At 42.5% G+C, this 27,160-nt stretch overlaps 2 protein-coding genes across 4 annotated transcripts; both read left to right on the top strand.

Annotated features, from left to right (window-relative positions):
- Positions 1–466: 466 nt before the first annotated feature.
- Positions 467–10,836, top strand: LOC139416140 (PHD finger protein 23B-like). The gene is made up of 5 exons (XM_071164467.1): positions 467–1,050; positions 2,121–2,152; positions 2,287–2,379; positions 7,433–8,081; positions 8,640–10,836. Exons 1-5 carry the CDS (start codon positions 1,023–1,025, stop codon positions 8,831–8,833), a joined length of 996 nt encoding a protein of 331 aa, XP_071020568.1. The 5' UTR covers positions 467–1,022; the 3' UTR covers positions 8,834–10,836.
- Positions 10,837–14,674: 3,838 nt separating this feature from the next.
- LOC139416139 (phospholipid scramblase 2-like) lies at positions 14,675–26,474 on the top strand. 3 transcript variants are annotated; one of them, XM_071164464.1, is made up of 10 exons: positions 15,078–15,339; positions 15,566–15,611; positions 15,701–15,802; positions 16,457–16,537; positions 18,584–19,041; positions 19,188–19,230; positions 19,398–19,618; positions 24,275–24,436; positions 24,702–24,863; positions 25,018–26,474. In XM_071164464.1, the coding sequence occupies exons 4-10, from the start codon at positions 16,525–16,527 to the stop codon at positions 25,075–25,077; spliced, it is 1,119 nt and encodes a 372-aa protein (XP_071020565.1). In that variant the 5' UTR covers positions 15,078–15,339; positions 15,566–15,611; positions 15,701–15,802; positions 16,457–16,524; the 3' UTR covers positions 25,078–26,474. The 3 variants fall into 3 exon arrangements, with proteins under 3 accessions (XP_071020564.1, XP_071020567.1, XP_071020565.1); XM_071164463.1 differs by lacking the exon at positions 15,566–15,611 and having other exon boundaries at positions 14,675–15,339; XM_071164466.1 differs by lacking the exons at positions 15,566–15,611; positions 15,701–15,802 and having other exon boundaries at positions 14,692–15,339.
- The last annotated feature ends 686 nt before the right edge of the window (positions 26,475–27,160 follow it).

The raw sequence follows: 27,160 nt of genomic DNA, 5'->3' as shown, positions 1-27,160 counted from the left end.
CCATTACAGTGTCAAGGATCTGCGTTGTACAGCAGATCTCCTATGTGGTGAAGAGTCGAAGGGGCAAGGGGCCATAGTGCTGAAGAAGATATGGCGGTGGATGCACCACAAGCAGTTGCAAATATTTTTACGCCAATCAAGAAATCTGGATACACTCATTGTAAAGGTGGATTTTGTAGCATTTATAGTCAGAGTTATTATTTGTACTTCCAAAAAGTTTTTGTGGCTCCAAGACTTCCTGGCAGAAGCACTGCAAGGACTACTGTTGCCAGAAAATATACCACCCTCACAGGATCCTTCTGACCCTGAATAGAATGTTGCATTTTAACTGAAAAGCATGTTGATTTAGTTTAGTTAAACTTTTTTTGGGTGGTTTGTATGAATATTTTTACCCCTTTTTTTCCCCTTTTTGGAGTCTTTGTTATCCACTTGCACAGTAGGTGGCGTAATGCACATCCAATTGTTGCAAACGCCATTATGCCAGAGAAGAAGATGCCTGGCTGGAGTGAGGCGCGCAAGGGACGATACATATTCTAGTCACTCTCGTCGATTTTGTTCGTGTTATGGAAAAACGTAAACTTCATCTAAGAAATATGTTACCTGAATGCCTTTGTCCTTTACAATGGATTCACCTGCTGCAGTTTTTTTCCGGTGACTTAGTGCGATAGTTTAAAAAACTAGTTGATTTCCAGGAATATTTATGCAATATAACTGCTGTGACGAAGAAATTAGCTAGTAACGTTAGCTAGCTAACCTTGCTTCTTGTTAGCTAGGTAACGGTCAGATAAGGAATTATTTCTGCAATTGTGGTTGGCTAGTCCGTACCTAGCCGGTTAAACAATCTAGAACTGGGGACCATAATCCAAAAAGTCAAGGAAAGTCGCTTGTCGAAGAGTTGTTGAGTCCTGCGTTCTCGGCAGGGGTGTCCCACACACAGTCAACAGTCAAGCCGGGAGAAAAACACCCTAGCTGCTAGCTACCTGGTAGCTACCACCACAACGGGCCTTGTTGCTGAGGCGACAATGCTTGAAATAATGTCTGAACACCAAGGTACGTTAAGTGTCAGTTCACATAGTAAATTGATCTAGAGTTGTTTTCTAGCTAGCGGACATTGTTGGTTTTGTTCAAGCCTCCCAGTAAAGCAACTGTTGGTTGTTCAATCACAATGTTAGTTGGTTAACGTTAGCTAACACGTCGCTATAGTTAACTAACATTAACTGTCAGTTAGCTAGATTGACCTAATCTGTATCAAACAGTCAATTTAAGTTAGCTTGTAGAGTTTGATGATAAACGGTGCATTTTTATGCAGTAACGATAGATAGCGTAGCTAGTTAACGTTTGCTTAACCACGGCATTGATGTGGCTAATGTAAAATAACCGCTGGCAAGCTAACGGTAGTTAGCTAGCAAGCATAACGTTCCAACAAAATGGGGCATAATGATTTTTGCTTTGCTAACATGTCTTCAACAGTTGACTATCAGTGTTTGTTTGTTAGATTGTTACAGTAACTAGTTAGCTAGATGATGCTAGTTTGCTAGCCAAGTTCAAAATTCGGGGTTGAGCCGGCTCCTCATGCCAGCTGCTAAAGCTGGCTCACAATGCATGGATGGCATGGTTCAAGTTTGTACGCTAACGTTATCCAACCTAGCCAGCTAGTTACGACTCAATATTTTCACCCCCAAGCACCATGTAACAGTCTTGAATTTGTCTTTGCATCTCTATTGAAGTTATTGACACGTTGTAAAAAATATAAAGACGCCATTGTTGGCGGTAACGTTAGCTAGCTGGCTAACATCGTTACTGGCGAGCAGGGTAGGTATTCACTCGTTTAGGACAACTAGCTAACATCATTGTTAGCTAGCAAACTAGTCAGTCAGTACCCTTGTCTGGTTAAGTTTTTCATTGCATTAGCGAGCTAACTAGTTGTTTGTTTATTCTCTCGATACATCTCTAGGCCGAACACAAATAGACAGTGGGGAGAATGAGGTTATTATAACCTGAAAATTGAATTGTACTTTGAAGTAATGTATACTTTTTTTTCATCCAAATGACTGTATAAAATGTAAACCGATTATAGCTAGTATCGTAGTTTGTTTCTTATTGTTTTTTTTATTATACAGATTCGTTATTGAAGTGCAAAACGGAGACTCTGGTAAGTAGACTTCCGGTGTGGTATTCAATTTCACCTCCCCCTTAACATGACCACTATTTGGTGATGCTTGTACGAGTTATTAGCTTGATTCATGTATGTGTGGATCTCATTCATGTTTTGTTTTATCTCTTTAGCCTCCAGAGAGGAGAAAGAGGACCGTCGAAGACTTTAACAAGTTCTGCAACTTTGTCTTGGCATATGCAGGCTATATCCCCAATCCTAAAGAGGTAGGTTAACTAGGCACATCAGGACATAAACCCCGTTTCAACTGGCACTTAAAATTAGAGGCAAATTGAAGATGACTCGAGAGAAACCCGGGCCAGCACAGCCCAGTTTTACAACTGGTGCCAGTTCGATTAGAATTGGGGCTGGTGACGCCATTACTATGCAACCACCAGCTGATCACGAGTGGATGATTACACCACGTTTAGCTAGCTCGTCTGAGCTTGTTGCTGCTTGCTAGCACATTGTCAGGCGGTACTGCGATAGTCATACATTACACGAATTGCCACCATAGCTGAATCCTTAATTCATTTTTGCACTACACAATACACTTGTGACAAGTCAGTCTTCGAATGCTAGCTACATAACGCTGGCTAGCAAATCAGAGCTGAAACACGCTAGCAAGCAAGCTAACGTGAGCTAGCAATAATTTTAGCTGGCCAGGTCGTATTGAAAGCAAACTATCAAACCCGTCGTCTGGTTTCCTTGGTTAGCTAGCTAATAGCCAATGTCATGGCTAACAAAGGTGGAATGTAGCTAGCTAGCTAACCTGTTGTGCTAGCGACGACGCTAACCGTTTAGCTAGCTAGCTAACGTTAGAAAGCTAAATGCATGTCTGAGTCTGTCTGGCAGGAGTATGTGGTAACGTAAGTATGTGGGGGCGAATTAAATTATTCAACATCTTGCTAGCTAGCACCATTAGCGAAGACGGCTAGCAATATGACATTTCTAATTTCTGAAGGAAGTGAAAACTCTAGTCGAGCTAGCCAACCTAGGCAAGCCCAACCCGGTTGACTTCTGTGTAGGCTTGACACATGCCATTTTAAACAATTATTTTTTCTGATAACTAGTTAATTTAGTCCACTGTGGAGTCCAGTTTCATAATATTACCATATGTCCCAGCTGCTTGCCGTAGTTTTGAAGAAATCGCGAAAAACAGGCCTTATTTTATGACATTTTTCACCCCGCCAGCTCCTATTAGTTCTATTGAGCACCAACTAGCCTTCCGAACGTTCTATTTCCAGTTTGTTTTACGTCACAATGCCTGCTTCCCTATTGTTGACAATGAGACCTGCCCACGTTGTTTGTAGTTAAAATGTAAACAAAAAACGGCTCATGGAACTCTGAGGTCCACCCAGTGTTTACTATAGGGAAATACAGGTATGTCTATTTTGTCAAATATCTCGCAATGTGTATATTTAGATTTTTTTCGAATTGGATACCATTTTAATCAGGATCAATCTCTTTCTAATTACATAAGGTTGGATAGCGTACTCTGCTATCATCGATCGCCAGGCCAGAAATAGTCAAAAGCAGATTTTTTTTGCCCCTACTTCTCCTTATGCAAACATAAGCACACTTGGCACTATCAAGGTGCGGATGTTTACATATTTTTTTATTTTTTTTTAATATATAAAAAAAAATCTTTACCCCCTTTTCTCCCCAATTTTGTGGTAACCAATTGTTAGTAGTTACTATCTTGTCTCATCGCTACAACTCCCGTACGGGCTCGGGAGAGACGAAGGTCGAAAGCCATGCGTCTTCCGAAACACAACACAACCCAACCGCACTGCTTCTTAACATAGCGCGCATCCAACCCGGAAGCCAGCCGCACCAATGTGTCGGAGGAAACACTGTGCACCTGGCGACCTGGTTAGCATGCACTGCGCCCGGCCCGCCACAGGAGTCTCTTGTACGCGATGAGACAAGGATATCCCTACCGGCCAAACCCATACGACGCTAGGCCAATTGTGCGTCGCCCCATGGACCTCCCGGTCGCGGCCGGCTGCGACAGATCCTGGGCTCGAACCCAGAGTCTCTGGTGGCCCTAGACCACTGCGCCACCCGGGAGGCCGGATGTTTACGTTCTACCCGAGTTGTTTTTCAGTTTCATCCTAAGAACAGATTGTAGTGGTAAAATGAGAAGGGATACATTTGTTGGTGCCATTTAGGTGAAATTGAGTTCTAAGCGTCACTCCAGTCAAAAGTCTCTGCCAACGTTCGATTCCATTCATTAGCTATGGGATCGCGCTAGTGTTCCAGCTTAGGCAACGTTCTTTTGCCAATTTTTAGCCTTGGGTGAATTTTGACTCGTTCTATTGTCCATCCTACTAAGTGCCAATGAAAACTATAGAGTAGCAAGGACAAACCTGTTTTGGTAATTTTATGGCATATCATCAAAATAAACATCACTGCACATTTTTGTACTCATTCAGCAGTTTTTATCTGATTTAAGTACAATACCATTAAAAATTAATGTTTAAAGTTCCATTTATATTCCTAAAATGTACATTGAAAATTATGCTGTTTCTGCTTCCTGTTGACAATGCATATTGATAAATAGCCCAATGTCAAACAGTTTGTTCAAATCAATAACCAATATGCAGTAAGAGTTTGATGTAATGAAAACATAATACATTTTATCTAAACATGTTCAGCAATAGTAATCATATCACTTCTTTATATTTAACGAGCACCTTATAAACTGCATATGCACCCAAAACACTTGACAAATGGCAATAAATCACTCATCGATTGGGGGGGGGGCATGCATTGTTGAAACTACCACTACTCAAAAACCAAATGGAAACTCAAGATAGGTAAAAATAAATAACTGACCACCCCCAGAACAGTCAACTACATTTTTGAATGTTGTATTTTGATATCAGAATCACCAAAACTGAAAGAGAAATGCATCACTGTTTTGTCAATCACTCATCGATTATCACGTTGAAATCAATTGCCGGGGGGCTGTGGAAGGTTGCAGATACTGTTAACTAAAACAGCTCAAAAACCTAATGGAATCACTGGTTAGAGGACAATTTGTAGAAGACTGCTCGCTACATTTTAAAGTGTTGCATTTTTATTAAAGTTGGTCACTGACATGGTAAGTGTAACGCAACACTTTGTTAATCACTTCCATCGATATCAAGCTGAAATCGTTAGAACGTGGCAAATGTTTGGTGTGCAGCGCTGTTTAAACTAACACTATTCAAAGGCCACACGGGAACTTAGATTTACCTAATACATGGTTGGTTAGATTAGAACTTGAAGGCATATACAGTTGAAGTCGGAAGTTTACATACACCTTAGCCAAATACATTTAAACTCAGTTTTTCAAATTCCTGATATTTAATCCTAGTAAAAAAAAATCCCTGTTTTAAAATGATTAGGACCACCACTTTAGTGCCTTGTGAACACAATGCATGGTTTTATTCTGTACAGGCTTCCTTTTTACTGTCAATTATGTTAGTATTGTGGAGTAACTACAATGTTGTGGATTGTAGTGACTGGGTGTATTGATACACCATCCAAAATGTAATCACTTCACTACGTTTAAAAAAAACAATTCACTGCTCGACTGAGGGACCTTAAAATAATTGTGGGGTACAGAGATGAGGTAGTCATTAAAAAAATCATGTTAAACCACTTGACCTTTTAAGCAAATGTTTACTCCTGAACTGATTTAGGCTTGCCAAAACGAAGGGGTTAAAATACGTATTGACTCAAGGGGTTTCAGCTTTCCATTTTTAATTTATTTGTATAAAAACAGATCTAAAATTGGTATAATGGGGTATTGTGTGTAGGCCACAGACAAAAAAAATGACATTTAATCCATTTTAAATTCAGGCTGTAATACAACAAAATGTGTGAATACTTTCTGAAAGCACATGTTTTATTCTTTAGTCTAAGATGTTGGGGAGGGGGATGCTAAGCTGACATAAGGAATTGTTTTAAGGTAATTATACTATGGATCATATAGCTATTTGATGTTGAATTCTAGGACCCCTTTACGTATAAAAATGAAATTATTTGATAAAATATCTATTTTTGTATTTACTACTAAAGCACATAAAAACTCCCCCCAAAAATGACCCCCTTTTTCTCCCCTATTTCATGGTATCCAATTGGTAGTTAGTCTTGTCTCATCGCTGTGCCTCCCGTACGGACTCAGGAGAGGCAACTGTCGAGAGCCATGCGTCCCCCGAAACACAACCCAGCCAAGCTTCACTTCTTGACACAACGCCCGCTTATCCCGGAAGCCAGCTGCTCCAATGTGTCAGAGGAAACAACACTGTACACCTGGCGACTGTGTCAGCGTGCATTGTGCCCGGACCGCTACAGGAGTCGCTAGAGCGTGATGGGGTAAGAACATCCCTGCCGGCCAAACCCTCCCCTGACCTGGATGACGCTGGGCCAATTGTGCGCTGTCTTATGGGTCTCTCGGTCGCGGCCGGCTGCGACAATCGGGACCGAACCAGGATCTCTAGTGGAACAGCTAACACTGCAATGCAGTGCCTTAGACCACTGCGCCACTCGGGAGGTCCAGCCCATAGAAAGTAATTGAATAACACATTCTTAAATGGCAAAAAGGACAGTAAAAAAAGGAAACAATGTTTTGACGTCTGTCCAAAATCTAGGCAATATTAAAAAAACAACGGAGAAAAAGAAGTCTTGACATTCGTAGAGCAAAATGGAGAATCTCCCCTTTCAACAGTGGGGTCCCATTTAGTTTGTAGCCCAAACGGTTCGGACGCTACCAAACAGAAGTTGGCGCATTGATGATAGAATTCAGATGAGTCTCCTGATGCTTGTGGGGTCGTAGAGCAAAACTGAGATCACCTTCGTGTTCATGAGTCCCTTTTCCATAGTTGTCGTAATAGTTTGAACACTACAGACGTTTACACGAGCAGACCGATTTAAAAAATATATATATATATTTTTTAAATTGTGTGTGTGTGTGGTTGTGATTATATAATTGTATATTTTTGGGGGGTGGATATCTCATGGTCTGACAAACACCACTCTGCTACCTTTAACCGCAGATGCGGAAGTACGACACTGGCTGAAGAGGTGGATTGACTCATCCAATGCAAAAAACAATATCTAGCTTACTGATTTTGATGGATAATTTTATGTAACACAGATAGACGCACCGGTGTGTCTATCAACTCTAGGGGGTTAAGTAACATTTATAACCCTATGCATCAAGTATTGTTTGTCCTATACTGCTTTTTTTCCCCTCATTGGTCTTTCTCTACATCTGTGGCTGTGTAGGAAGGTCCGTGGTCACCAGCGTCCTCCAGCTCCCCACACAGCTCAGGGGCATCGGGGGAAAGTGGAAGCGGCGGCAGCTCTGGGGGGGCCAGCTGGGGAGACGGAGGCAATGACCTGCACACCATCCACACGTTTGTCCACAAGGCTCGTGCCAACAAGGGTAAGAGCATGCGCCACATGCACTCGGACAGCTCCCTGCTGGACAAGATGCGGCTGAAAGACTCTTTGTACGACAGCCAGGCTGCCAGCAAGGCAGAGCGCAAGAAGGACAAAAAGCTCAAAAAGTTGTCAATGGGTTCCGCCATTGGTGGTGCGGCTGACAGCGGGAGCAGTGGCGGTGAGAAGAGGGCCCGCATCAAGCGCAGCAAAAATCCCAAGCAGCCCAAAGCCCTCAAGAAGCTTAAGAGCTCGGCCACCCAAAGCGAGACAGACTCTGAGACCGGCCACGCCCACCCCGGGGAGCGCTCGGTCCAAGAGCACCTGACAGAGCACAGTGTCTCCTCCCCAGGAATGCAGGGGCTGGCCAAGATGCAGGCAGGGATGCAGGGGCTGGCCAAGATGCAGGCGGAGGAGTCCAACCGGGACGCAGAGATAAGTTCGAGCGAAGGTGAGACATGGATAGCCGACGAGGACATCATGGTGGAGTCAGGTAAGCGATGTCATACTGACCACGCCATGGACAAGAAAGCACAAATATTTTTGTTGCTGTAAATGTGTGTGCCCTGTCATTTCCACAAAAAAATGCCTGATCACTTCACTTCAGCATTTCTAAGTGTATGGCTACTGTTTCCTGGCAATATGCTTTGCTGCTTGGCTTACAATGGATCGATATTAGTGCACTGACCTGTTCCCTGAGGTCTAAACCAGAGGCTCATACGAGGTTTGCTATTCTTGGGGATAAATAAGGGAAAATATGGTATTTTAATTTGAATCTGCTTGGTAACAATAGGTACTTTATTGCATTTGTTATAAGTCACTGAGGAATAATTAATGGGTCATAATTATGTAAATCTGCTGTTTCTATGTAGTTCCTCGGTAAACACCAAGTAATTAGGGGGGCCATAAATTAAAACCTCTGTAAACAAACAGTTGAAGAGCTTTTTCTTTTTGAAAACCTTTGCCCCTGTAAGGTGCCCACTGAACCCATCCCTGCTTGTCCCACTGAGGTGCCCCCTCTTACCTCTCTTCTCCCTCCTTCCCCGCCCAGGTGATGACTCTTGGGACTTGATCACCTGTTACTGCGGCAAGCCGTTTGCGGGGCGACCGATGATCGAGTGCAACCAGTGCGGAGTGTGGGTCCATCTGTCATGCGCCAAGATCAAGAAGTCCAACGTCCCTGACATCTTTTACTGCCACAAGTGCAGGGACACGCGACGGTCGGGGCCAAAGAAAGACCCCTAAAGATAGAGGGGTGAGAGGGACAAAATCCCTCTTATATCCCTTTTCAATCTACCCTTTTTTTCTGTGTACTATTACAACCAAGTTATTTTCTGCAATGCCAACAGCTGATTGTTAACCCTCATCTGGACGGCAACTGTATTGTTAGTTTTTTTTCTAGGTGTTTTTTTGACAATCACCATCCCCACTTATTCATGTAGGTTCTTTGTCACGTTCTGCCTCTGTGAAAACTGTACTAAAACAGGAAGACATTGGAAGGAGATCTTTTTATTATCTGTAACATACAAATAGACACACTTTTGCTCAGTAGTCTTACTAAATTGAGACTGGCTTCCTTTTTTTTCCTTCATTGAAATGCTAAGGCAACCATACAGAGATCCATTTCCTGGCTTTTACATTACGGTCATAGCATAAGGTGCATGACAAGGTATAGATAATTATTTATTTAGGACATTTGATGGGTTGCTTTTCTGTCAACGTTCAAAGGAAAAAGCTAGTATTTTATAATGGTACATCCACTTTTGTCAGACCCTCTGTAACCAGTGTTCAATGCGACTGCCACACCATGGCAGAGGCACAACCCCTTTCATTATCTGAAAAGAAAACAAACATGTTTGTTTTTGTCCATAAGTTTCTCTTTTTAGGTCTAGAAAGGGTCTCTCCTGTTTTTTTTTTTTGCTACTTTTTTCTTATGTAAGCTTTCAATTTTGGCATTTGTTTATTAGTTTCTGTCTATTACACTCAGTACCGCTTGCCACAGTGTTAAGCCCCTATAGGATTTCTCTCATCAGAGGTTTTCTGATTAAAACAATACCATATCAAATTTGAAATGTTCAATCTATTCCATAGAAATATGCACAAACTTGTGCTACAACAGTGCACTAAAAGTCAAGCCCAAACCAAACACCCCCTTTTTTGTGGTTATTTCATTTGAAAGTTAATTGCTTTTGGCAATTGCTAATACACTAACTTTTAAACTAAGGGCTGTGCTGTAAAGTTTTTAGATCCAGCCCATAACCAGTAAATATATATATTTTTTAATATTTTTTTTTTGTCAACTGGTGCAGTATAAGCTTTGAGGAGTGGGTCAACATTTGCTACATCACCACTTGATTACTTTGAGTTCCCTCTGCATGACAATGGAATACCATGACTACCCTTTGGTTGCGGTTTGACTTGGCGACAGACTTCAAATTCCTCCAATGCTTGTTCTGTGCTTTTTTTGGTTGTTTTTATTCACATTTGTGCGTTTTTGTTTTTCATTAGAGACTTCTGGTTTGGGAGATTGATGTGATTGTTGTAAACTGTCGTGACGGAAAAAAGTTGGAGCCACTTCACCTTGTAGAAGTGGCTTGAACATCTTTTTGCATGAATGGTTGTAAAATATATATTTTGTATTTCTTTCATGTTATCATTATTTTTGTTTAAAAGTTCAGAAAACGCTAGTTGAGATTTGCTTCCAAATCAGAGAACATACAAATCCCTCACCCTCATAATTCTCATTCGTGAAACAAAGTAGACTGTTTGTATTGTACAGAAAAGTAAGTTGATATCACCAGAGTCGTGGCAGGTCCTTTTATGTTGGTTGGTTTTTACCTTGCTTTTTTTGTTGGTGGAAGAGTCATGTTTAGTCCCCAAAAAGCAAATGCACTCTGTCCACCACCCTTCCCTTCGATTCTCTGTATATACCCTGTTCTTCGATAACTGTACATATTTGAAAGTGAAAAGAGAGGAAAAGAAAGCCTAGCAGATGTTATATTTTCGGCCTCTGGTATTGTTTTTCTTTAACTGTAGCTTGAAAAATAAAATATTTTTTGGGGATCACCTGTTCTCTTGTTTTTCCCCAATATATGTGACTTCGGTAAATATAAGGAATGCATTTTATTGATGTTAGGCACACATGATGTTTGTCGTTGTACATACACAACCACTAGAGGGTGTTCAGTCCCTAACATCTAAGCAGGTTAAATATCTTAAATATAAATAAATATTAACATGCTTTCAAACCTATTTGTGGGAATTCATCTTTACAAAACAACCAACTAACAGTCACAATGAATTCTGATTTGAACTGTAAAGTCAGCATTGGATGAGTGGAGATAATTCAGTAAAATATTCCCAGTAGTCTTCTGGTTCATCCTGCAACACATGGATACAAATAAGCCAGTTCACCAGTAAAGGATGGTCAGTCCTCCCTGTTCTGTATTCTCACCTTTCTGCTCTGCTGGTTGGATGTAAGGGTGCTTACAATAGAATCCAGAGGAATTGTTGCCTTCTTCATGGAGTGATGGACAAATCAAAGAGAAAGATATTAAATCATTCAGACTGGACTTGTTTGGTGGCTAAAGTGATGTACATTTCACAGCACTGCAATATTGTTACACTTACATCAGTGGCTACTCCAGGTCTCAATGTTACATTATCGCCCACTCCTCGATTGTCTCACCTCTTGTCCTTGGGTTTGCCGTGATGATGGGTGGAGATATGTTCCATGGGGTCAGGGAGGTGTTACCGAGGGGCGTTGAAGGTGGCAGACTTGGAACGGCATTCTTCCCGGTCCCGGGGTTGTCTCCCAGTGGGGAAAGGAAGGTGAGGTCAGAGAGCTCAGACAGGTGTGGGAAGAACTCTTGGTCCAGCCAATTCACATCCTGAGGAGACCGGGAGGACATGTTCAATCACACCGCATGGAATAACGATAGTTCATATAATACTATTGATCTACACTAAGTGTACAAAACATTAGGAACAATCCACTTCAATCACTGTAAATGAAGTGGAGGAGATGGGTTAAAGAATGATTTTTAAGCATTGACACCACAAGACATGGATTGTGTATATGTGCCATTCAGAGGGTGAATGGGTCAAGTTTAAGTGGCTTTGAACGGGGTATGGTAGTAGGTGCTAGGCACACCGGGTTCAGTGTGTCAACAGTTTCCAGTGTGTATCAAGAATGGTCCACCACCCAAAGGACATCCAGCCAACTTGACACACCTGTGGGAAGCATTAGAGTCAACATGGTTCAGCATCCCTGTGGAACGCTTTAAACACATTGTGATATTTAACAATTTATCAACTTCTTATAGAGGATGAGTATCATTCTATTGTTCACTTGATGAGTTGCTGAATAAGTAACACAATCAAAACATACTGAAATAGCTCAAATTCTGATATCATCCAAAAACATACTAGTTGGAAAAACACACAGTCAACGAAAGGAGGGCTACCAAAAGTGTACTTGTTGTTAGAAGTGAATTTGTGGAATTTCTTACCTTCTTAATGCGTTTGAGCCAATCAGTTGTGTTGTGACAAGGTAGGGGTGATGTATTGAAGAAAACCCTGTTTGGTAAAGACCATGTCTATATAATGGCAAGAACTTATCAAAGAGAAATGACAGTCCATTATTACTTTAAGACACGAAGGTCAGTCAAAACGGAAAATATCAAGAACTTTGAATGTTGCTGCAAGTGCAGTCACAAAAACCATCAAGCACTATGATGAAACTGTCTCTCATGAAAAGACCGCCACAGGAAAGGAAGACCCAAAGTTACCTTTGCTGCAGAGGATAAACTCATTCGAGTTACCAGCCTCAGAAATTGCAGCCCAAATAAATGCTTCACAGAGTTCAAGTAACTGACACATATCAACATCAACTGTTCAGAGGAGACTGTGTGAATCAGGCCTTCATGGTCGAATTGCTGCAAAGAAACCACTACTACAGGACACCAATAATAAGAAGAGACTTGCTTGGGCCATAAAACACGAGCAATGGACATTAGACTAGTAGAAATCTGTCCTTTGGTCTGATGAGTCCAGATTTGAGATTTATGGTTCTAACCGCCGGGTCTTTGTGAGACGCAGAGTGGGTGAACGGATGATCTCTGCATGTGTGGTTCCCACCAAAAAGCATGGAGGAGGAGGTGTGACGGTGCTTTAATGGTGACAATGTCAGTGATTTATTTAGAATTCAAGGCACACTTAACCAGCATGGCTACCACAGCATTCTGCAGAGAGCGTACGAAAGGTCTGAGCGTACGAAAGGTCTGACACGTTTTCACTTTTCCTCTTTTCCTGACCATGTCCCAAGTATTTATATTCTGGGGCCACTAGAACCACCAAATATAGACTATATAACAAGTGCTGATTGATCTCCATGCGAAAATTAACCAACAGCCCTGCCTACTGATAGGCCGCCTGGTAGTATGTCAACAGGGGCACACTACCAGGGGTATACTATTACCTTACTTAGCACAGAGCTATGGAGACACAACGTGGGGTATCGCTTGTCACTACCAGTGTGTCTATGTGTGTGTGTGGTTGACCCGTGCTCGACTCAGATCAACTCTTCCACCCAAATGTCTGTGTTTTACTGTAAGTGTGTGTCCAGCATGACTTCCCCATGCTTCCCCACCCCCCGTCTGCTGCTATATAAGTATCCAGCATGACAGTGTGTGCCAAATTTAGACCAAGAGCTGATATATTACAGAGCATGCATGTCTCTGCTCTCAATATCACTGATAATGAAATCCAAGATGAGTCAACGTGAGACAAAGTATTACTGGACATTATTATTATACACAATAACTAATATGTTCTAGGTAATAGGCCAACTACAGTATTTGGGCTACATACAGTGGCTTCGGAATGTATTCAGACCCCTTGACTTTTTCCACATTTTGTTACGATACAGCCTTATTGTTTCCATTGATCATCCTTGAGATGTTCCTACAACTTGATTGAAGTCCACCTGTGGTAGATCCAATTGATTTGACATGATTTGAAAGGCACACGCCTGTCTATGTAAGGTTCCACAGTTGACAGTGCATGTCAGAGCAAAAACCTTCCAGAAGTACAGCCATCTCTGCAAAACACCTCCAATCAGGCCTTTATGGTAGAGTGGCCAGGCAGAAGTGCCTCAGTAAAAGGCACATGACAGCCCGCTTGGAGTTTGCCAAAAGGCACCTAAAGACTCTCAGACCATGAGAAACAAGATTCTCTGGCCTGATGAAATCAAGATTAAACTCTTTGGCCTGAATGCCAAGCATCATGTCTGGAGGAAACCTGTCACCATCCCTACTGTGAAGCATGATGGTGGCAGCATCATGGTGTGGGGGTGTTTTTCAGCGGCAGGGACTGGGAGACTAGTCAGGATCGAGGCAAAGATGAACAGAGCAAAGTAAAGATGGATCCTTGATAAAAACCTGCTCCAGAGGGCTCAGGACTTCAGACTGGGGCGAAGTTTCACCTTCCAACAGGACAACAACCCTAAGCACACAGCCAAGACAATGCAGAAGTGGCTTCGGGACAAGTCTCTGAATGTCCATGAACCCGATCAAACATCTCTGGAGAGACCTGAAAACAGCTGTGCAGCAACGCTCCCCATCCAACTTAACAGAGCTTGAGAGGATCTGCAGAGAATAATGGGAGAAACTACCCAAATACAGCCGTGCCAAGCTTGTAGCATCATACCCAAGAAGCCTCAAAGCTGTAATTGCTGCCAAAGATCCTTCAACAAAATACTGAGTAAAGGGTCTGAATACTTATGTAACTGTGATATTTCTGTTTTTTTTTCTGTTTCTTAAATTAGCAAAAAATCTAATAACTTGTTTTTGCTTTGTCAATGTATTTAAATAACTGTGTTGTTGTAGTGGGGACCGTAACATTAGCAATCTCTAAAAAAGTATACTTTAGGTTAAATGTTTTAATATATTTTGTCATTTTTTATTTGTATGTTTAGCTCACAAAATATCATTTAAAACTATGCATGTATAAATCATTGAGTCAACTGCTCAGTGGGTGTAAGATTTAACAGCCCTTAAATAAGTCGACATCGTCCTCTTGTGGGTGGATATTGCTTCGACGTCAAAGTTCCAAAAATGAACATGACGTGGTAGGTTAATGAAAACCTGTCGAAATGTAACAACTACACGTCGACTTAATTTTGATAGGATTCTGAAGTAATCAAATTGCTTTCGCTGTAAAAAAAAATGTTTCACCTATTGTGATGAGGATTCGCACTACCGTACATTTTAGTTAGCTCTGGTCCAGGGCTACATCGTAGCAGCTGTCGGAAGAGCGTCGCCATAACGTTGAACTTTACAGTACAGTGCGCATTAATACAGATGTGCACTTCCAGAAAATATTATTGGCTGCTGAAAGTTGTCGGGCCGTTCACAGTGTCATTTCTATCACATTGAAGTATTTGCCTATATTTAACTACCCTCTTGGCTTAAATTCCGTAAACCGGTGTATCCACAATTAGAAAAATCTTGTGACAGCCAGTAAAGGGGCGGAGATTATGCACAAACTACACCGAAATGACAGCAACGCTTGTAGTTTTCGAATGATACAAAGACAAGTTGTTTAGCCGATCGTTAATTTTACGCCTGCTACGTTAGTTTACTGATAGGCAAATAAGACCGTCAAAGCAAGTAGGATTCTTCACGTTCTCCTCAGTTCTTCTGGTCAAGAACCACCAAACAACAAGCAATTCCTTTTTGGTTTAAGGAAAGGTAAGAGATTCCTGCCATCTTCCTTCCATTACTTTCACGAAACGAAAGAAAACACACAGCAACAGGCCAGAAAAGTTGTTAGTTATTCAACATGATTGAAAACATTCGGCCACAATTTTTTATTTTAGAGTGTTTGTGGTGATATTGAGCAGTGGGAAACCTAGCCTATTCTACAGTGTTTATTTATGGATGCTTAGTAAAAGATGAATATATTATCCTGTTATAGGCTATTCAAGATTATTTACCCATCCCCATTGAATGATGACAGTGAGGTATGATCAAAGATGGTGGGTAAATTAAGATCGTTTACCATAACAAAAATTTCAGTTCTGGTCCACTTAACTGCGTGTGTCTCCCATAGACACCAATGCAAGAACCGCTGGGTCTGGTCTACTTAGTTCATTGACATTCATTGAACCAGAAAACAACAACGAGTGGGTTGTCGCTTCCTCTTCTGTCTCAGGTATGATGACAAGAAACAAACCCACAGAGAGGATTGGTAGGGCTCGTAATTCAAGGTTATTGTGCTTGGAATATATACTCTGAGTCATCTAAAACCATGTTTATAAAATGGTTACTTTGGATCCTGGATTACTGTATTGTGAAAATAACTAGTTAACTCAATGTATGTGACTGGAATGATATACAAAGTGGAAAATGCCTGACCCCTGATTTAGCTCACATCCCTGACTTAGCTCTGACCCCTGACTTAGCCCACATCCCTGACTTAGCTCTGACCCCTGACTTAGCCCACATCCCTGACTTAGCTCTGACCCCTGACTTAGCCCACATCCCTGACTTAGCTCTGACCCCTGACTTAGCCCACATATATCTCAAAGAAAAATAAACTGAAATGCTTATTGTGTGTGTGTGTGTGTGTGTGTGTGTGTGAAACAAGTTGCACAACCACATGCATTGATGCATGTTTCAGATTTTATGTTGGATAATGTGAAAGGAGAAAGTTTTTGATTTTATAGCAGTCTTATTGTGAATGGATTGTTTGGACTGGTGGACATGTTTTCGTGTCGTTCTCTCTCTCATTCACAACAACCCTGCTCTCTCCGTTCTGTTTTTTTACAGCCCATGACCACTGACCATTTTATTTTTGTCTCCATAGAGACTACGGCAGTGGACAAGAGAGGAAGTCCTCCTGCTATCCACTGTGCGTCCACTAACTAAGTGATCATGTCAGCCCCAGGTAAATGGCTTCTACACCACTGTTGATGTAGATATCATATTATACTGGGGTTGCTGTTTGCCCCTTGGTATTTCACCACGAGGATTTGTATAATGCTATTATTCCAATGTATTCGAGATAGGAATTTGAAACCAGAGCTTGGCATGTAAAAGGCTGACTATGTTGATGTAAGCTTTGAAGATTATTTGGATAATGACGTGAAAATGAGCTCGGACCATGTTTGACAGATTTTTAAAGAACATTTCTTCCTTGCAGTTTCCATTGAATGAGTGGTGCAGTGTTTTGGAATCCGTTGGTGTTTATCAATATGGCCCTCCTTTTGTTATGCAAACAGTTATTTCCTTAATGCAGAATCTCTAATGCACATCATGAGCTTTAATAATACCAGTTCAAGCTCCCCACATACAGTGGGGCAAAAAACTATTTAGTCAGCCACAAATTGTGCAAGTTCTCCCACTTAAAAAGGTGAGAGAGGCCTGTAATTTTCATCATAGGTACACTGCAACTATGACATACAAAATGAGAAAAATCACATTGTAGGATTTTTAATGAATTTATTTGCAAATTAAGAGGAAAATAAGTATTTGGTCACCTACAAACAAGCAAGATTTCTGGCTCTCACAGACCTGTAACTTCTTCTTTAAGAGGCTCCTCTGTCCTCCACTCTTTACCTCTATTAATTGCACCTGTTTGAACTTGTTATCAGTATAAAAGACACCTGTCCACAACCTCAAACAGTCACACTCCAAACTCCACTATGGCCAAGACCAAAGAGCTGTCAAAGGACACCAGAAACAAAATTGTAGACCTGCACCAGGCTGGGAAGACTGAATCTGCAATAGGTAAGCAGCTTGGTTTGAAGAAATCAACTGTGGGAGCAATTATTAGGAAATGGAAGACATACAAGACCACTGATAATCTCCCTCGATCTGGGGCTCCACGCAAGATCTCACCCGTGGGGTCAAAATGATCACAAGAACGGTGAGCGAAAATCCCAGAACCACACGGGGGGACCTAGTGAATTACCTGCAGAGAGCTGGGACCAAAGTAGCAAAGCCTACCATCAGTAACACACTACGCCGCCAGGGACTCAAATCCTGCAGTGCCAGACGTGTACTGGCTTAAGCAGGGGGACATGTCCAGGCCCGTCTGAAGTTTGCTAGAGAGCATTTGGATGATCCAGAAGAAGATTGGGAGAATGTCAGATGAAACTATAACTTTTTGGTAAAAACTCAACTCGTCGTGTTTGGAGGACAAAGAATGCTGAGTTGCATCAAAAGAACACCATACCTACTGTGAAGCATGGGGGTGGAAACATCATGCTTTGGGGCTGTTTTTCTGCAAAGGGACCAGGACGACTGATCCGTGTAAAGAAAAGAATGAATGGGGCCATGTATCGTGAGATTTTGAGTGAAAACCTCCTTCCATCAGCAAGGGCATTGAAGATGAAACGTGGCTGGGTCTTTCAGCATGACAATGATCCCAAACACACCGCCCGGGCAACGAAGGAGTGGCTTCGTAAGAAGCATTTCAAGGTTCTGGAGTGGCCTAGCCAGTCTCCAGATCTCAACCCCATAGAAAATCTTTGGAGGCAGTTGAAAGTCCGTGTTGCTCAGCAACAGCCCCCAAACATCACTGCTCTAGAGGAGATCTGCATGGAGGAATGGGCCAAAATACCAGCAACAGTGTGTGTGAACCTTGTGAAGACTTCCAGAAAACATTTGACCTCTGTCATTGCCAACAAAGGGTATATAACAAAGTATTGAGAAACTTTTGTTATTGGCCAAATACTTATTTTCCACCATAATTTGCAAATAAATAAATTTAAAATCCTACAATGGGATTTTCTGGATTTTTTTTCTCTCATTTTGTCTGTCATAGTTGAAGTGTACCTATGATGAAAATTACAGGCCCCTCATCTTTTTAAGTGGGAGAACTTGCACAATTGGTGGCTGACTAAATACTTTTTTGCCCCACTGTACATGTGTCGATTTTTGTCAATATGAATATATTTATGATACCCACTGTTTGTATTTCCTCCAATAGGCTACCCATCCCCTCACCAGGGTCCTGGAAGTTACTCCACAGCACCCTACCCTGTTCCTCATGGTGGGTATGGTGAGCCTAACCATGCTCCCCCACCGGTTGGCTTCCATATGGGCTACAACCAACAACAACCCCACCCAGGCCAGCCTGTGATGTACCAGCCTGTGCCCATGCCCGAATATGGGGTACCTCAAATGGGCCCCAGCCCAGGCTATGGTGGTCCCATGCCTGGGCCCGAGTACGGTGCACCTCAGATGGGCCCCAGCCCAGGCTATGGTGGTCCCATGCCTGGGCCCAGATACGGTGCACCTCAGATGGGCCCCAGCCCTGGGTATGGTGGTCCCATGCCTGGGCCTGAATTCGGTGCACCTAACTCGGGCCCTCCTGCAGCCATCTCCCCAGCCCCTGCAGCAGTTGTGCCTGTTGGAGTTCCACCTGGTCTGGAGTACCTAACACAGGTAGGTTTGCTTGGGAAGAGTAGCACAACAGGCTGTCAAGTACACTTTCACAAACATCATCTGTTATCACTGTGTAATCTTTGTGTTTTTCTTCCATGCGCTCTCTTTCTCCATATCTCTCACACTCTCTTCTGTGTGTGTTTCAGATTGACCAGATCCTTATACACCAAAAAGTGGAGTTGCTGGAAGGTGAGCTTGCTAGTCTTATCTGAGAACAGAAGTAAAGGCATTGTAAAAATCAATAAATCATGAGAAGAAAGTGACCAACACCGACCTACTGTTTTAATGTTTACGTTCCTGCATTTCTGTCCTCTCACCATCCCCTCTTCCTTCTCCCTCCGTTCCCCTCTCCTCAGCGTTCATTGGCTTTGAGACCAACAACCAGTACGAGATCAAGAACAGCCTGGGTCAGAAGATCTACAAGGCCAAGGAGAAGAACGACTGCTGCACACGCAACTGCTGCGGTGCCCTGCGTAGCTTTGACATGAAGATCAAGGACAACATGGACCGCGAGGTCATCCGCCTTATACGACCCTTCCGCTGTGCCTCCTGTTGGTGCCCCTGCTGCCTGCAAGAGGTACGATGGGGCACTGAACCCTGAGACAAATATTTGACTGCTTTGACTATGTAAACGGGACACAAATCAGGAAAAACAATATAAAATCATCATACTGAGTCTTAATGTGTTAGAGGGGTAAAGGGACAGGTCACCTAAAATGCAATTGGTTTATCAGGTTAGCATTAGCATTGCCATACAACTGTATGAATTACAGATTAATGATGCTAATGCTAAGTTAATACTGGTAATAAATGCATGCAAACTGTTGTACTGCAAGCCATTTTGGACTGTCCTACAAACTCCCTAGACCGTGCTTTGTAAAGAGTTATGAATGACACTGAATGGTCCTTTGTCAGTCTGACCCCTCTCCCAGACGGTCTTGATCTGGTGCCATCACTTCACCTTTATGCTGTCTCTATTGACTCACGTTTGCTGACAGCCTGCCTACAGTATAGTGGCCTTCACGGGTCCAAACAGTTGGACCCATACCTAAATGGACCTTGGGCTTTTCCATCCGGACCCAATATGCATATATAAAAATGTTAAATATAGAGAGAGACCTGTTCTAAACTCACCTGGGGACCATTTTTAAGCTACTTTATTAACCAGAGCTGATAAAGCGCAAGGTAGCGAGAGGTGTGCTTTAGTACGGGCTGTGCTGTATGTGTCTAGTCTACTTTGAGTGTGACTGAGTAACATGGGGAACAGGGAGGAGAGACTAGTGCTATAGTCGACTAATAGCTGCTATAGCTAGGTTATTTATCATCCAATATGATCACGTAGTACCTGTCTTGACTGCATCAAACCGGGGGAAGCTAGTTAACCGAGCTAGTTAACCAAGCTATCTAGCTAGCTGGGCTAATTGAGGCTGCATGAGCTTTCCGGCCCCACACAGTTACAAACAACAACTCCATTCGGAATATAAAGAAGCAGCCTACCTGTTGGCTCTTGGTTATTGTAGCCTATCCTTATCCTTTAACTTTTAATTCCACCTTCCATTGATTAGATATCTCCTCCCTTTTGATGCACACGGAGGCTCTGCTATTATTCCTCGGCGTACACATCACAGACAAACTGAATTGGTCGACCCACACAGACAGCATCGTGAAGAAGGCGCAGCAGCGCCTCTTCAACCTCAGGAGGCTGAAGAAATTCGGCTTGTCACCAAAAGCACTCACAAACTTCTACAGATGCACAATTGAGAGCATCCTGTCGGGCTGTATCACCGCCTGGTACGGCAACTGCTCTGCCCACAACCGTAAGGCTCTCCAGAGGGTAGTGAGGTCTGCACAACGCATCACCGGGGGCAAACTACCTGCCCTCCAGGACACCTACACCACCCGATGTCACAGGAAGGCCATAAAGATCATCAAGGACAACAACCACCCGAGCCACTGCCTGTTCACCCCGCTATCATCCAGAAGGCGAGGTCAGTACAGGTGCATCAAAGCAGGGACCGAGAGACTGAAAAACAGCTTCTATCTCAAGGCCATCAGACTGTTAAACAGCCACCACTAACATTGAGTGGCTGCTGCCAACACACTGACTCAACTCCAGGCACTTTAATAATGGGAATTGATGTAAAATATATCACTAGCCACTTTAAACAATGCTACTTAATATAATGTTTACATACCCTACATTATTCATCTCATATGTATACGTATATACTGTACTCGATACCATCTACTGCATCTTGCCTATGCCGCTCTGTACCATCACTCATTCATGTATCTTTATGTACATATTCTTTATCCCTTTACACTTGTGTGTGTATAAGGTAGTAGTTTTGGAATTGCTAGTTAGATTACTCGTTGGTTATTACTGCATTGTCGGAACTAGAAGCACAAGCATTTCGCTACACTTGCATTAACATCTGCTAACCATGTGTATGTGACAAATGCATTTGATTTGATAGACCATTGTTGCTTTGATGACTTACAGTATGATTGGCCAACAACAACAAGCTACACATGCCACTCGTGAAAAGCAAATAGCAGCAGCATAAGTGTTACAATTTCTGCAGCAGTTGCGTTCGGATCTGTATAGGTCCTTCTGGACGAGTCAGTTATAATTACACATACCAGAGACCCATGACCATCGTATCAGATGCAACGCAGACCTCTGTTGATATTTAGAATTCTGGATACTACAGTACATTCCCATGAGACGTGAAGGTCCCCTATGACTGCAGTTTCACACAATTGTTCAGCATCTATGGAGACCTCAAATGTATTTATATAGCCCTTCGTACATCAGCTGATATCTCAAAGTGCTGTACAGAAACCCAGCCTAAAACCCCAAACAGCAAGCAATGCAGGTGTAGAAGCACGGTGGCTAGGAAAAACTCCCTAGAAAGGCCAAAACCTAGGAAGAAACCTAGAGAGGAACCAGGCTATGAGGGGTGGCCAGTCCTCTTCTGGTTGTGCCGGGTGGAGATTACAACAGAAAATGTCCAAGATGTTCATAAATGACCAGCATGGTCAAATAACAATAATCACAGTTGTTGTCGAGGGTGCAGCAAGTCAGCACCTCAGGAATTAATGTCAGTTGGCTTTTCATAGCCGATCATTAAGAGTGTCTTTACCACTCCTGCTGTCTCTAGAGAGTTGAAAACAGCAGGTCTGGGACAGGTAGCACGTCCGGTGAACAGGTCAGGATTCCATAGTTGCAGGCAGAACAGTTGAAACTGGAGCAGCAGCACGACCAGGTGGACTGGGGACAGCAAAGAGTCATCATGCCATGTAGTCCTGAGTCCTAGGGCTCAGGTCCTCCGAGAGAAAGAAAGAAAGAGAGAATTAGAGAGAGCATACTTAAATCCACACAGGACACCGGATAAGACAGGAGAAGTACTCCAGATATAACAAACTGACCCTAGCCCCCCGACACATAAACCACTGCAGCCTAAATACTGGAGGCTGAGACAGGAGGGGTCAGGAGACACTGTGGCCCCATCCACTCAAGTGACGCACCCCTCCTAGGGACGGCATGAAAGAGCACCAGTAAGCCAGTGACTCAGCCCCTGTAATAGGGTTAGAGGCAGAGAATCCCAGTGGAGAGAGGGGAACCGGCCAGGCAGAGACAACAAGGGCGGTTTGTTGCTCCAGAGCCTTTCCGTTCACCTTCACACTCCTGGGCCAGACTACACTCAATCATATGACCCACTGAAGAGATGAGTCTTCAGTAAAGACTTAAAGGTTGAGACCGAGTCTGCGTCTCTCACATGGGTAGGCAGACCATTCCATAAAAATGGAGCTCTATATGAGAAAGTCCTACCTCCAGCTGTTTGCTTAGAAATTCTAGGGACAATTAGGAGGCCTGCGTCTTGTGACCGTAGCGTACGTGTAGGTATGTACAGCAGGACCAAATCAGAAAGATGGGTAGGAGCAAGCCCATGTAATGCTTTGTAGGTTAGCAGTAAAACTACATTAGCCCTTGCCTTAACAGGAAGCCAGTGTAGGGAGGCTAGCACAGGAGTAATATGATAACATTTTGGGGTTCTAGTCAGGATTCTATCAGCCGTATTTAGCACTAACTGAAGTTTATTTAGTGCTTTATCTGGGTAGCCGGAAAGTTGAGTATTGCAGTAGTCTGACCTAAAAGTAACAAAAGCATGGATTAATTTTTCTGCATCATTTTTGGACAGAAAGTTTCAGATTTTTGCAATGTTACGTAGATGGAAAAAAGCTGCCCTTGAAACAGTCTTGATATGTTCGTCAAAAGAGAGATCAGGGTCCAGAGTAACGCCGAGGTCCTTCACAGTTTTTTATTTGAGACGACTGTACAACCATCAAGATTAATTGTCAGATTCAACAGAAGATCTCTTTGTTTTTTGGGACCTAGAACAAGCATCTCTGTTTTGTCCAAGTTTAAAAGTAGAAAGTTTGCAGCCATCCACTTCCTTATGTCTGAAACACAGGCTTCTAGCGAGGGCAATTTTGGGGCTTCACCATGTTTCATTGAAATGTACAGCTGTGTGTCATCCGCATAGCAGTGAAATTTAACATTATATTTTCGAATGATATCCCCAAGAAGTAAAATATATAGGGAAAACAATAGTGGTACTAAAATGTAACCTTGAGGAACACCGACATTTACAGTTTATTTGTCAGAGGACAAACCATTCAGAGACAAACTGATATCTTTCCGACAGATAAGATCTAAACCAGGCCAGAACTTGTCCGTGTAGACCAATTTGGATTTCAAATCTCTCCAAAAACCAGACTGAAGCATTTCGTATACATTGTTTGTCTTCAGGAAGGTAGTGAGTTGCGCAACAGCTTTTTCTAACATTGCTGAGAGGAATGGAAGATTCGATATAGGCCGATAGTTTTTTATATTTTCTGGGTCAAGGTTTGGCTTTTTTCAAGAGGCTTTATTACTGCCACTTTTAGTGAGTTTGGTACACATCCGGGGGATAGAGAGCCATTTATTATGTTCAACAAAGGAGGGCCAAGCACAGCCCCACAGTTACCCTGTGAAGCATATTATCTTTGTCATGATAGTGATTGCTACGCCAATATCAGACACCAATGCACTCATCAAATTAGTGCCATATTACCTGCTGAAGCGAGCTTTGCAGTAAGCCAAGCACATGCTATTTAAAGCCACAGTGTACAGACCGAAGCCTATTATAAACATGGTCAAATACCTTTCAAATGTTGTGTCCCTCAGCTCGAGGTCCAAGCCCCGCCTGGCACCACCATAGGTTATGTGTCCCAGGACTGGAACCCCTGCGTGCCGAAGTTCTCCATCAAGGGGGCCAACAAGGAGACCGTAATGAAGCTGGAGGGACCCTGCTTCGCCTGCAACTGCTGCGGGGACGTCAACTTCAAGGTAAGGGGTCATAAACCGAGGGTGAAAGCGCTGGTCCAATGTGAAGCCAATTTTGAGTTTTCGCTTTCTTTGGGTGAAATCAGTTAACCGTCCTATTTAACTAGAACAAACCTAATATTTGACTTTTATTTTAGACCAGAAAAGATTGGATAAGTTCTGCGTTTTATTGTCTACACACCCATCCAATCCTTTCAGAAGTAGTGATGAGGTGCATTGGCCAGAAATCTTTGTCTCTGACCCATGTGCTTTTCTGCCGCCCTCGTAGCTGACGGGGAAAGATGGAGGCAAGCCCATCGGCCGCATCAGTAAGCAGTGGAGTGGCCTGATAAAGGAGGTCTTCACCGACACGGACAACTTTGGCATCCAGTTCCCCATGGACCTGGACGTCAAGATGAAGGCTGTGCTCATGGGCACCTGTTTCCTCATCGTGAGTCCATCGATCTGTTTGAATAAAGATATATTCAAGAAAATGTTAGGTTTTTCTAATTCCAGAGCTTTACAGGCGTAAAGCCTAAAACTGAGCTGATAAGATAAGCAGTCGTTGGAGGAAATTTAATTGACATTTTCTTTCCTCTTCACAGGATTTCATGTTCTTCGAGAAGGTTGGCAACACAAAGCAGCGCAACACCGTCTTCTCATAACGTAGGAAAAGAAAGAAAGACTGAGCCCTTGAGGCAATGCAGTCTGTTTTTCCGATCCCGTTCGGAACCTCCATTTTTTTTCAGAATCTATAAGAAACTCCTTCCTTATTCAAAAGCTTAGAGGACACTGCCAATCCCAGAACTCTTTGTGTGAAACACAACATGAGGCCTTATCTGATGATGAGCTTACATTTGAGCCAAAATGCCCTCTCTGGACTGTTTCTGTGGATCCATCCAAATGTAAGAATCAGCAACTGGGCTATGAGACATAGGCCTTAGTTCTCTTTAATGGGTTTCTCCACTCTCTGCATGGAATGTGTTTATCTCTATTTTCTATTTGTTTTCTATAACATTGATGTGGGGTTCAGAACAGTAGGCTTAATGGAAAAATACCAGTTATATATTAACCTAACTTTACATATTCTTTGAGATTTCTGTTTTGTCTGTGTGCAATGGTATATTTTACATCATGTTATTTGTAAGCCAAATGTATATGTTAATCTATCTATACTTCACCAGCCATGAAATTATTACTGTAGAAATCTAGGTCATTTCATGATTAGTCTAGTACTTTTAAAGAGATTATAGGATTAACACTTGCAATACACTACTATACTAACTGTAGCAGCTGTGGTTGTACTAGCTGCTTTGTTAGATTTTCGTAAGAGGACCACGTACACTACCATTCAAAAGTTTGGGGTCACTTAGAAATGTCCTTGTTTTTAAAAGAAAAGCAATTTTTTTTGTCCATTTTAAAATAGCATCAAATGGATCCGAAATACAGTGTAGACATTGTTAATGTTGTAAATGACTATTGTAGCTGGAAATGGCAGAATTGTAATGGAATATCTACATAGGTGTACAGAGGCCCATTTACCAGCAACCATCCCTCCTGTTTTCCAATGGTTAGCTAATCCAAGTTGATAATTTTAAAAGGCTAATTGATCATTAGAACACCCTTTTGCAATTATGTTAGCACAGCTGAAAACTGTTGTGCTGATTTAAGGAAGCAATACAACTGGCCTTCTTTAGACTAGTTGAGTATCTGGAGCGTCAGCATTTGTCGGTTCGATTACAGGCTCAAAAGGGACAGAAACAAAGAACTTTCTTCTGAAACTCACCAGTCTGTTGTTTTGAACGGTAGTGTACATAATCATACAAACAAAGTACACCTGTATTATGAATTATGGTGAAAACTAGAGTAGTTTGAACGACCATTAATGGGAGAAGACTAATTCTGACTTAGAATGCTTGTACTAAATTTACATGCTAATGAAATATGAGATATTTGTGGATGGATATGTTTATGTACTCTGAAGTGCTCCTTGTCTTGTCCCATGCTGTATGTGTGACTCTTCTATTGTTTGTTGCCATGCCATAAATAAGAATATACTACAGTATAGGACAACAAGGCTATTTTTCCCTGCCTCTTTCTCATGACTCTTTCTGCCTTGAAGCTTTGTTTACAGTGCACTGTTCATGGTCTGTGCTGGTGCTCTGGGGACTGACTCAGTTTTTCCTCTCTCGCCCTCCTTCCTCTAGAGATGGGAGTAAACCATGGGGTTGGATCTGTGCCAATAGACAAGTAAAACTGAGTTGAGGCACTGAAAGAGGAAAATTATATAGGAAAGTTGAGGAAGGACAACAAAAACAGAGATGAGGGCAACGGACGACAGAGAGCGAGACTGACAGGATGAAGTTGAGGTTAAAGAACATAGGGACAAAAGTTAATTTTAGCTTGATCTGAAAATGTGCTCTGAGGTTTCGTATGGAGGGTGTGACGCTGTTGCAGAGCCTGTGGAGTCATGCAGAGGCCAAATCAAGTTCCGCACTGCATAGCCTTGTGTTTCTCAAATTTTGTAACAATGCGGAGGGCTCCATATTGACATGACTGGTTGACTGAAGTTGAGGGCGGGAGGTCCTGTATAAACACAAACTCACTTCCTTGACAACTCCCTTCACAACAGCTCTGCGCTGTTCCGTGGAGCACAATAAGTTAGAATGCACTGACTTCTGCAGAGGCCATACTGTATCACACCATAAATGCTGCACTGCCAATTCAAAAGTCAGATTGACCATGCAG

This window comes from Oncorhynchus clarkii, chromosome 9 (genome assembly GCF_045791955.1).
Source record: "Oncorhynchus clarkii lewisi isolate Uvic-CL-2024 chromosome 9, UVic_Ocla_1.0, whole genome shotgun sequence".
Taxonomy (NCBI): domain Eukaryota; kingdom Metazoa; phylum Chordata; class Actinopteri; order Salmoniformes; family Salmonidae; genus Oncorhynchus; species Oncorhynchus clarkii.
This window is presented reverse-complemented; position numbering and strand designations above follow the sequence as displayed.

What these genes read in the sequence shown, in the direction of transcription:
- LOC139416140 (XM_071164467.1), top strand. Translation starts at nt 1,023, where the DNA reads ATGCTTGAAATAATGTCTGAACACCAAG. An exon ending in AATAATGTCTGAACACCAAG is followed by an intron (nt 1,051 to 2,120) that starts GTACGTTAAGTG and finishes TTTATTATACAG; the next exon opens with ATTCGTTATTGAAGTGCAAA. An exon ending in GGACATCATGGTGGAGTCAG is followed by an intron (nt 8,082 to 8,639) that starts GTAAGCGATGTC and finishes TTCCCCGCCCAG; the next exon opens with GTGATGACTCTTGGGACTTG.
- LOC139416139 (XM_071164463.1), top strand. An exon ending in GTCTGGAGTACCTAACACAG is followed by an intron (nt 19,042 to 19,187) that starts GTAGGTTTGCTT and finishes TGTGTGTTTCAG; the next exon opens with ATTGACCAGATCCTTATACA. An exon ending in AAAAGTGGAGTTGCTGGAAG is followed by an intron (nt 19,231 to 19,397) that starts GTGAGCTTGCTA and finishes CCCTCTCCTCAG; the next exon opens with CGTTCATTGGCTTTGAGACC.